At 41.4% G+C, this 12154-nt stretch overlaps 1 protein-coding gene across 1 annotated transcript in view; it reads right to left on the reverse strand.

Moving 5' to 3' along the window:
* The window catches only part of LOC111875712, a 220563-nt gene that overhangs the window by 68314 nt on the left and 140095 nt on the right, over nucleotides 1-12154 (reverse strand). The window contains exons 3-4 of the mRNA XM_023872172.2: nucleotides 5841-6049; nucleotides 3318-3461 (exon numbers count right to left, since the gene is read on the reverse strand). Coding sequence (XP_023727940.1) covers nucleotides 3318-3461; nucleotides 5841-5979 — 283 coding nt within the window. The 5' untranslated portion in view covers nucleotides 5980-6049. The remainder of the gene's footprint in view (nucleotides 1-3317; nucleotides 3462-5840; nucleotides 6050-12154) is intronic.

The following is a 12154-nucleotide window of genomic DNA, read 5'->3' on the forward strand; positions in this document are numbered from 1 at the left end:
ATGTATAAACCGGTCACAAGTAAACTTAATGAATTGCAAAGTACTCCGTTGCAAATTTTGTATGCAAAATTAAGGAGTACAACCGTTCCAGTCTTTTTATATCTCTCTCTAGTCAAACGATCAAATTACAAAACTTCATGTACTTTGGAGGCCCACCGTCGAATCTTGGCCCTTCTGTGGGTTTCAATAGAATTTTTCAGTCTCTTTAAGAAATTTCTAGAACAGATCGGTAACGTATCTTTCTACATTTCACGTTTGAGTTTCTAGCCATAACTGACGAACTTTATGTACGTGCAGTCTGTGGCAATTGTTCTATCTGCTTGTTACTTACGGCCATACTAGTTGACATGAAACCAGTAGTGAGTTATGGCAAGGCAGTTAGATACGCAGAGAATCGACAGAACCCGTACGTACTCACGTGTTGTGCATTTAGCGTGCAGATCCATTCATTCCTGCATGCAACAGATGATTAGAAAATTGTGAGCATTCTTTTTCTCATTTCCGCACGGTGCATAATCCTAGACGCGCCAGGCTGTGCCAGAGAAACCCACCATGAATGCAGTCGACATCATAGCAATTTATATCAGCACCAAGAGGACTTCGCGCGGGACAGGTGAAAAGGCCACTTGAATAGGAATTTCCTGGTTACATCAAAATAACTTAGCATACTTGTTGTGTGCTAAACGCCAGATAAAGCAAACATTCATGGGAATAACTTACAAAGTCGGCTTCCTTTGAAACAATTCTATATGTATGAGAAAAATTTGCAGATATTGTAAATGAATAATCAAAGAAGTAATATATTCTGTCAAATCTAAGCTATTCACCCACCCTTTCATCTAAAGCTATCCCTGTAACAGGCCATAGAGATGAGTAGGTTTGTGAGACGTCGAGGCTCCCACATTTTCTTTAGAAAACCGGCTCACAGATGGCGGTGAGGTCGTCAGCCTTTTACCCACAGAAAAATTCCTGATACTCATTTATGTTAGAGGCTGGAAGGAACAGGTTAAATGAAAAATCTATTGACTTCATCGGGAATGGAACCCACGACCTTCTGGTTTGTAACGTAGTGCCTCAACCAACTACGCTACTGCGTCTATTTATGTGACTATATTTGTTACTAATCTCAATATTTTCCACTTTCGCCAAAATTATTATTTGAAAGACATAAAATATCTCACATAAAATTTGTAAGTAGGCTTAGGACACAGGCCTATCTTCATACGAAATTAAACGGGAAAAGTTTTCAATTTTGCCATATTTGTAATGTCGATTAAAAGAAAGAAGAAATTATGGTAGCGCCCCATGAAATTTTACTCACGCTAAGTTCTACAAAAATCAGTCAATTCGCCAAAAGTTACTAGAGGCGGAGGGAGCGCACGCACGCACACACATGCAAAGGAATAATTTTTAACAAACCAAGGAAAATTTATAAAGTCGGCCTGGATTTAGGTCCAAAGAATTTAAGTCTTTGAAACATTATCAGGAAAATTGAAGTCTACCAGAAAATTTGCCTAAAAGCACACATACAGAATGAAGACAAATGCAATGCCAAGACTGACAACGGAATAAAAACCACTGAGGCGAAGATATTTTGGGCGCTCAAAAATATATGGAGACATCATTTGCAACCAGAGGGTTTAGGGACAGGCAAAGAAGTCTAACCACACAGTTCCTAATATTCCTGTTTTCTTCAGCTCTCATGGCTAAAGCCCTCGGACCAGTTCCATTTCAAAGTTCCGGAAGTTAGAATCTTGCAAAATGTTTTTAACGTGTATATAAAGATGTCCATGATTTATTCCAACCGTCTTACAGTGCATACACTCATCCACCTCACTCTTCTCTCCTGCATTACGTGTTTCGGCACAAAGGTCCCATCTTCAGGTGCTTTTCAATTTACGTTAAACTGCTTCACTGCATGCCTTGCCGTCTTCATACTAAAATAACTAAAATATATGTTCATCATATATATTGATAAATATTAAATATTAAAAATATTAAAACTGTTCAGGATTTTTCATCCTACGTCGCATCTCAATACGCGAGTCACACCTATCCTCTTCTATCGGAGCACTCTTCCTACTTTCGTGTGTGTATTGTGCTTTGTGTTGTGTCTTGCTCCTGTTACTGCGTGTGTTATCACACGTCTATATAAAGATTCTAATGAAATAAGAATCTTACTGACAGGCTCAGTTGCGTGTTGGGAACGCAGTACTAGGAAGTGGGACGCATCCAACACGTGCACTTGGCAACAGCTCCCAGCTATAACGCGTCGCGAAACAGGAATTTACTCTTGATTACGTGATGGCACAGAAACTTAGCATCTGGTACTGCTGACGAGTATTCTGCCACTTTCTACATGAAGTCGAGACAAATTTAAACCACGAAGGATTTCTTTATCCACATTTTTATAAACAAGGAGACTTAGAAAGGTTTATACCATTACATTTCTTCAGCGACCTTCTTCTGTGGCAGGAAACTTACCCATCGACCATATTTACCCACTACTGAACAAGCTGACTCAAGTGGTAAGGCTCCCGACTTGTATTTGCAAGGTAACTAGTTCGACTTTTGAGCCGGACACCATATTGAATAAAGTTTATCGTGATTTTCTTAAGTCACCCTATAAAAATGCCGGGACAGTGGCCCAAATTAGATCAGGACCGGTTCCTTTCAAATCCTTTCCAATTCAATACTTACATGGTACATAGTTGGAGTCACAAACAGCGTCGTTAAATAAATCATAGACATATAAATCACCTAATTAACTAACTAACCAACCAACAAACCAACTAACTACCATACTTACTTACTAACCCCAAGGAGTGGAATCAAAAGATGATATTACGAATTCATGGTTATTCACCTCTGTCCAATTCCAGACACAACATCACGATATTGTAGTTAAGCACTTGGATGAGTGTTCTTTAATGGGTCAGATAAATAGGAACAATTCATTTTTCACAAAGGCAAATTTAAAGGTCCTGAAACCTTGTCTAGGCCGCAAGCGAAATCGTATCAATGAAAACTACTCCAACATTATTTTTTAATAAAGTTTTATTACAATTCTGTGTAGAGAAATCTGTACCTGCAAGCAATAATATAAAGTAAGCCATTAAGTAATGCTATGAAAAAAATGAATTTGAAATTGTATGGGTGGATGAAAAGCGAATGAGAAGTTAAGCTTGCTTTAAATCGTTTGCTGTTGAAATCAGCTCGCGTGTGGCAGATAACTCACTACTGACTTAGACGAACGCATCACTGTACGTCACACAGAACTCGCAAAGGGGCTTTCGTTTATGGACGAGTTTCCTTACCGTGGATGTCGTCGATGCAGATTTGGAGATCCTCCCTGAAGACGGGGAGGTGCGGCAGGCACTGGCATGCGCAATCCTTCCTGTCAGCCACTCCTGCAGTGCCACTGCTGCTGCTCACACACACGTCCTTAGAGCAAGACGATCCTGCGACACAAGAAACACGTAGGTTCATCACAACTGGAGGGCTCTCTTCCCTAAATAACCAGAGGTTGGCAAGTGGCTCATGAGATACACAAAATAAACTCTTCAATAAATAATTTAAGAAGCGAATAGATGGTCCGGAAATAAACACATAGGTAATTACTGATATGAAACTTAATAATGTAGCATGTAGGCCCGTTGCGAGGTAATGGCCCGTACACAAGCAACAGAGGAACACCTCACGTCAGCGGTGACGTCGCGAAACAATAGAGGAGATGTTGCAAACAGTGCTCTCTGTGACATGGCGATGGAGAGCACTGTATACTGTAGAAATACGTAATTTGTGCTCGTCAGCAAACATTATGGGTATGACATGTATCATATATGTAGGGATGAAAATGCATGCATAATTTATCTGGAAAATCTGAATAGAAGAAACATCTTGCGATGTAGATGAGATGATAATATTAGAATAGATGTTAAAGAATAGGCTTGAGGGTAGTATGTTATTACTGCTCGTCGACTTTTTAGTGCTGGTTACTTTCTTGGTTTACTCTTCGAACTTTAAGATAAAGGCGATATGTTCCTCTGAAACGTCGGCTTAGTTCCAACGGACTACACTACGTTATATCCCAGAAGAGAGATCTCGTCGTGTTATCACCTAGTTCACAATATTACTCCCATCCACTACACAACATGAGGCAGAAAGAACGCCATTTTGTCTGGATGGCGGTGAGATTTGTAGCCGGAGTTAGGCGACAGTCTGTACGGTGGCATCACCGAACTCTCCGTCGAAAATGTTTGATACAGTTCACGCATGGCCACTGTTCTATGGGATAGGAACGGAATCATTTCAGTAACACCACAAGAACAGTCTCAGGTACCCACTGGTATATCCTCACATTAGTTAAACCTGAGAAATGTCGGAGCAGAACTGAGCGAAGGCAGGCGGTGGGGATGCTGTAAGATGACAAGAAATGCCTTCAAAGACAGAGTAACAATTACAAAACAGCTCCATTCATCATTGTATGCCTTCTACCTTTTGACGGAGCCCTAAAAAGTGCCACCAATAACGAACGTCTAGGCACGACGAGGTTTGCAACGAAATAAAAAGCGTTCAGAGAAACTGCGCAGAAATGCTTCACGCAAGGAGTCTATGCTCTTGTTTGTCAAGGGGAAAAACCTGTGTGAGACCATTTAGTAATTTTACCTCTAATAATATTAAAGTTTTCACGGGTCCATATGTTGATTGAAATTAAACTATTATGACATTTTAATTTTCTGAAACAGTAATTCGTTAGGAACCCCAAGGGCCCCACACACTGTTTTGATGATTCATTAGAATTTTGGCTCCCAGTATCTTTTCTACATCCGAAATATCCAGATGAGGGTTGTCGGCCACTGCGCGACCCGTTGATAAACGCCTCAATTATGTGCAGTGCGTTTGAACGTCACCTGTCAGAATGAAACATACAGGAAAGAAAGAACGTAAGTAAGAAATTAACAAGGGAAGAATGAAAGGAGGATACCTGAAAGAAAGGAAACTAGAAACAAAAATAGAAAGAGGCATGAAACAGACGAAGAAAAAAAATAATACTGAAAAAATCGAAGGAACAAATAATGAAAGCAAGAAATGAGAAAGAATGAAAAAGATTAAACGGAAGAAAAAAAGAAGAAAGAAGAGATGGAAAAAGAAAAAGAAAAGGAGATAGCAAGAAACAAAGAAGGGATGGAAGAATGAACGAGATAAAGCACGAAACAGTAACAGAAACAAATGAACAGAGAGGGAAAGAAATTTTCTCTGACTTCAATTAAACACTATGTATGACAAAGGGGAGATATAGCTCCACGTATTCTTGAGCTTGACATTAAATTCGAGTGAGAAGTCAGCTCCACGCCTCGGCCGTTTTGCTGCCGAGGAAAGCCCTTTCGGTACCACAGGACAATAGTCTGGGTGGGCCCCAAAACCTATCTCGATGCGGTGGCAGAGAGAGAAATCCACTGTCGAGGATCGAATCCCGGTTGTCTAGTCCCTAACTTATCACTAAACTGACTTAACTAATAAATAAAAGTTAGGAAATGAAACAAAGAACAATTGCATAGTAAAATAAGTAATAAAATACAAAATAAAAGACAGAATAGAGAAAGGAGGAAATGAAGAAAGAATGAAGTAATGGAAGAAAGGACGAATTGAAGAAAAAAAAGACTAATTAGACGAAGAAAGAATTGACGAGAAAATAAAAATATACCATGGGAAGAAATAATAAAGAAAAACCGAATTTGGAAAGGGAAATTGAAAGAAAACGAGATACGGAAGATTTAACACGTGACTGCAGTTTAAACTAGAACCATAATGAATAAGTTAGTAAAGAAGTTTCGTACTGTCAGCGGTGAACATGTCTCCCTTGTGCTGCCGGCTGATCGTGACGATAGGGTGGTCGGCTTCTGAAAGTCGCCACACGAGGAGCCACTGGAGTATGAGGACGCCGCGCACCGGCACAGCGCACCCTGAGGACCTCATATTTCGGGGGTCCTCTCCGTCATGGCCCTGGCAATCTCTAGCATGTTGGCGGCAGGGCCATCTCTTGCATCTGCAAATAAAATCGATTTGTTTCGTTTTTAGAAGTGTGTGATCAGAGACGGGGTATGGATTGGTGAATTGATTAGGGCTGACAATGTTACACCTCAATACTGCGAATGCATATCTCTCTGAATCTTGAATCTTCTTGTGTCATCTGTCTTTGCGTTTTGCTGTTCTAATTAGGCTAATTAAGGGTTAGGTAGGATTCCGTTAGTTACAAGTTGTGAGAGGTTAGTATTTTTTTTATTGCTAGTGGGGTGGGTCTAAGTCCCTTGTACTGCGGCCACTTCTGACCTATTGTACCAGCCCCAGATGATAGGTGAGGGTGATTGTGGAGCAATTGGTGGAATGAAGATTGGCAGGGGAACCGAAGTACTCGGAGAAAACCTGCCCCAGTGTCACTTTGTCTACCACAAATCCCACTTGACAAGACCCCGGGATCGAACCCGGGCCGCCGCGGTGGGAATCCAGCGACTAACCGCTTGAGCTATGGCGCGGCCTCCTGAGAGGCTAGTAACAGATTGCTTTTAATTTGTGTTTCGTTTGTTTATTAATATCATAGATTCATCTACTCCTGGCGTTATATCGGTACATTGACTTAATATATAATCGTCCTAAAAGGCATCAGCACGGTCTGTGAGTTAATTTTAATTTGTTATGGATCCGGTGCCTCTAAAATATTCTGAAATGTTATAGGAATAGGGACTAGCTCTATCTATTGGGCTCAACTGAGTAGGTTTTACCTGAAGACGGAGAGAGAATCCAGTATCCGAAACGTTGCGTTTTGAAAAATAAACAGGACGGTTTTTAGATACAGACAAGACGACGAATAATGTCCAAAGACGTAATACTTGTTCTGAAATGTGTTTGGTGAATTATTCATTGAGCCTAATACGTCGGCTTCGATAATGGCATCTTAGGCTCGACACTGGCTTCTGTCCAAACTCTGTCACATAAATCTGTTTCATATTTGCCAGTGGCACACACTGAGAGTTGCTTTTCAGTGTGGAATCATGCATTTTAACAAAAAATGCTCAGGCACACTGGTGAGGAAACACTGGCTAAGCTCGAAGTTCATTTTGAAATACGTTTCGATTGAAAAACAACTTATACACAATTATAAAATAAAAGATTAACCTTCTCTAACCGAAGATGCGAAATTTGAAACTAAGATTATTCATGCGTTATTAACTGCAAAGTCTCTGTTTATTCAAGCATGCCTCCACCATCTTTAAATCNATTTGTCCTTAGAACGGCAGGTTCGAAATTTTTTAGGCCACGCCCGCCATTGATGGTCGCCGAAACGGCGCTTAGTCACCCGATGCTTGCTTATCTTGACAGCACTGCTTATTTAGCATGTAGTTGTCCTTGAGGTAAACATAAATACAGTTCACAGTGTTGTGATATATAAGGTTGAACAGAAATTATTTATATGGATGGTTCATTTGTACAGAGTCCTTCATGGAGGAAGTGCGTAGAAAGTTTCATAAGAAATATTCTGACAATACAATCCGCTGTAACGCAACGATCCAGAAAGCTGTAACAAAATTTGTGTCCTGCGAGATTGACATAACGTGTATTGACTGCAGAGGAATTTGACGACAGTTGTACTCGAACGGAAGCATAGCAGAAGGAGTTATGCTTGAGTTGGTAACATGCACGGTTGAAGTTGGCGCGCAGCTAGTAAAGATACGGCCTTACAAAGCAGCAGTCTTTCATAGTCTTCTTCCTCCAAATTGAGAAGCAAGAATTAGATGTTGCAGATGGTTCCATTAGTCGGGAATTTAATGACCTTCATTCATTCATTCATCCATCAGTAATCTGTCAAACGACAGGTCCACAGTCTCTTCGAAAACAGTTCCTCCACTTAATGCGATCTAGAGCTTTCTCCTTCAAATAAAAATATTCTCTTCTTACATCTTTTCCCTAGTCTTCCGGTCGCATACATGGTATCTCTGTTTCTGGAAAGAGACTATCCAGGAAAAGTGATAATGTGGTAGTTTTTCCATTTGCTTTCCACATCGCAGTACAACAGCCGTTCAAACCACTCTGGTCACGCCTGTTGCTATACGAACTTGAACCATCTCGAGCATCACTTGCTCTGTGTTTCAAGTCGCTGCTGATGACGCTGCTTCCGGCATCAGTTTTTGGTTTTTGGTGTCTCTCTTCGTCTGATGCATACCCTTTGACCTGTCCAGCAAGGGAGACCCTGCCAGTAGCTACGCTACCGCTGGTATAGCTCTCAGGGTCCTTGGCATACTCAAACCTCCTCACCACGAAAAGGTGGAGACACCAACGAGGGGGTTAATGACCTTATGGTCCCAGAATTTACGTTTCATCTGACGAAGCATGGTTCACTTTATATGGTTATGTAAACAGCCAAAATAACAGACATTTCAACACAGAAATTCCTCATGCTGTACACGAAGTGCCACTTCATGATCCGAAGGTTGGAGTGTGGTGTGTTAATAGTGCGTGCACGATAACTGGGCCCAAGTTTCATTTTTCACAAAAAAATAAACTTCGAAATTTATGAGGTTTTATTTCGTCACACTGTTAGGTCGGTTGGCTCATGAAGAAAAAACTTACGAATATTTTATGCAAGGCAATGCAAGGCAATGCAAGGGCACACGTTGCAAATAATTCCTTGGATGCGGTAGATGAAATCTTCATCAAGCAAGCCGCAAGTTGAGGATTGTGGCCTCCGGGGTCACTCTATTTAAATCCTTGTGACTTTTGTTTGTGGGGCAAGCTGCAAGAAAGCATGTAGCTCTCCGCAAGAATTTCTAGACAGTAGTAGGTATAAAATTTCCGCTGTTCCCGCCTAGCAATTTTATTTGCGCCTTTTTCTTTTCCTTTGGGCCTTGGCCTTTTTTTTTTCGGTTTCTCAATCTTACATGCAGTCGGTAGGACTCCTTGGACGGGGGAAAGCCGCGAATTGTGCAGCTACTTAAGAACTTCCCAGGATTTTATGGAACCCGAAGGTTCATTACCGTGTTCACAAGAGCCTTCCACTGGTCCCTATCCTAAGCCAGATCAATCCAGTCCATCCCATTCTATATCTCTAAGAACCATTTTAATATTGTCCAGACACCTACAATTTGGTCTTCCCAGTGATCTCTTTCCTTCTGGCTTTCCCACCAATATCCTATATGTATTCCTCTTCTCCCCATTTGTGTTATATGCACTGCCCATCTTATCTTCCTTGACTTCATTGTAATTATACATGGAGAAGAGTACAAGTTATGAAGCTAAGTTAATATAGACCAGAATATATAAGTACCCTGACTTACCCGGGGTACCGAATTTATTTTTCAACATAAACGTTGTCTGAGACGGGTTCGAAAACATTTGCGCCTAGTACCCCAGGAAATGAGATTAATAATAATAACAACAACCGTGATAATACTTGTAAAAAGGAACTTGGATAATGCACAGTTTAATACTCTGTGCTCTTATAATACAAATGGACAATAATCACATTTAAGCCTGCGATGTATAGATGCAAGCCTGTTCTGGGGCGATTAGAAATATGAATGACGACAACAAATGAATATTGAGTGCAGGAATGTTGAAAAGTACGAATTAGACCTTACGGTACGCCTAGTAAGCTGCTTTGATACCCCTTGGGTTCGAGAAACACTGATCTCCTGAACTGTATAATTAAATTCAGATAACTTTACCCTACTGAAGAGCACCACAGATTCCTTGAGCTGGTAATGAGGATTGCAGCAGTGCGCATGTCATATTCGTGTTCCTGTTATTTGATATCGCACGTGAGCTGGTGCCGGTCACGGTAGCCGAGCGGTCTAAGGCATGCACTGTCTTCGCTCGCTCGGAAGCCGGGATCGTGGGTTCGAATCCCACTCAGAGCATGGATGTTTGTGTGCGTTTTTCTGTTTGTGTACAGGTAGAGGCCTTGCGACGAGCTGATCACCCGCCCAAGGAGTCCTACCGAATGTGTAAGATCTAGTAAACCGAAGTGAACGGAGAGTTTCATGGAGGTAGGCCTAGGCCCACTGGGGCTGTAGTGCCAAGGAAAAAAAAACGTGAGCTGGTACATTGAGCAATGCTGCAGCTAGCACGTGAGCTGAGGGCACCAAGTGAACTCTAACTGTAAGCTTGCATTTATGACTGACGCAATGTAATAATCATAAAAGCCAATAGTTATAGTCAACTGCCGCTGCTTAAAGGGGGGACGTGAAGTAAGAATGTCTTCAACAAAGTTGGAAAATGTGAACCACCTGGCAAGTTTACGTGTTAATTTATGTGCTTAAGAAATTTACTTTCTCACTCAGTAGGGCCTAATGGAGCGATTCTCAAACTGTAGTACTAGTAACCTAGGGGTACCAGAGTATCTTCCCACGATTACATGTCCTCATATGTCCTCCTCAGGGTCAATTTCAACAATTATTTATCTAATACTATACACAACGTTATGAGAAATTATGGCATAAGGTAGGGCCTTGTCATAGCCCAGGCGGTTAGTCACCGGCTTCCCATCCAGACGGTCCAGGTTCGAGCCCGACTCATGTTATGTGGGATTTGTGGTGGACAAAGTGGTATTGGGGGCAGATTTGCTTCTAGCACTTCGGTTTTCCTTGCCAATTCGCATTCCACCGATTGCTCCATATTCATAATCATATCATCCTCATCATCTGGGGCTGGTACAATAGGCCAAACAGTCACCTCGGTACCAAGTTTAATCAGTCCCGCCCCATGAGAAAAAATAGCATAAGGTAGAAGTACGAGTAACCCGAAATTACGACAATGCCATTGCTCGGCCTTCCCACCGCGGCGGTCCGGGTTCGATCCCAGGTCAGATCTTGTGGGTTTTGTGGTGGACAAAGTGACACTGGAGCAAGTTTCATCCGAGTGCTTTGATTTCCCTTGCAACTTCTCATCCCACCAAATAGCTATACTCATTTTTCATCCGGAGCTTGTACAACAGGCCAAATAGTAGCCTACCTACCAAGGGGACCCAGTCTCACCCCACGCTATGAAACTACAAAGCACCACACACGGCAACAACACAGACTTTTCTTGTTATAGCTCTAGCAGCTGAGGAAGAGCATGGTTTGATTAAGCTGTTTATTCTCCATGCGGTTCAAACACGTCTTTAACTCTTTCTGGGGATACCAAGTACAAACGCTAGTGAAATATCCATCTATTGCCACTGTGCTTAGGTGACTGCAACAGGGCACGTGTAAGAGAAGGACGACAAATCCAGATGATTTGAAATTTCCGTTTAATCTTTAGAAAAGGTCACCAGACAAAATCACGATCTAGCGGTATCATATACAGACAAGTGAGAGTTACGTGTAGCTGTGTTTGACGGTTCTTGCATTCCTGACACCCAATAAAAGCAGATAACACTAAAATATTCACTTTGTGGTTTCCAGTGTCGTAACCCGAATGTACGATATGAATTTTCAGAGTCGTGATAACATCAAATCTCATAAAAATTCATATTTACAAAATTATATACTTCTTGAATGATCTCGCTTTCAAATACATATATTTAAGTTTTGAAACAAGAATTTAGAATGTAATTAGAATATTAATTATCCATTTAATTTAAACTCATGCCCGGTTTAAGGAAACGCGGAGTAATTAGATATCTAATCGAACTGAGTAAATTCCTTTTTGAGAAGCTGGTGATCGCTCATTTGATCAAGAAATTCCCTGCCTCTTATGACACTCTCAGGCTCATTACATTTTTCACAAAAGACCGAAATGGAGCCGACGAATATTCGGCGCTGAAGCAACTTAATGCGAAGCGAAAGGAAAGCAAAGTGAGTTTAATTGGAGAGAAGCTAGAGATGCTCTGCCGTGGTCATCACAACATTCCTGACGAGCGGTGGGCAAACAGACTGAAGGATGTTTATGATTTATGACGAAGATGATGCTGACAGTTTTTAGAGCGAAGCGTTATTTACCCAGCCACTTAAACTGATGTTGATTTCCAAAAGAATACTGCATGAATGATAGGGGAGAAATCGCTGTTCAACGCCAGATTTGATGTGTAATGCCTCACATTATGGTTCCTGCTACTGAGCGCATGGCTCATTCAGCCAGTTTCTACAGACGAGGGGGGACCAAAATGTATCACGAG

The sequence above is a fragment of the Cryptotermes secundus genome, unplaced genomic scaffold, assembly GCF_002891405.2.
Source record: "Cryptotermes secundus unplaced genomic scaffold, Csec_1.0 scaffold478, whole genome shotgun sequence".
NCBI classification, from domain to species: domain Eukaryota; kingdom Metazoa; phylum Arthropoda; class Insecta; order Blattodea; family Kalotermitidae; genus Cryptotermes; species Cryptotermes secundus.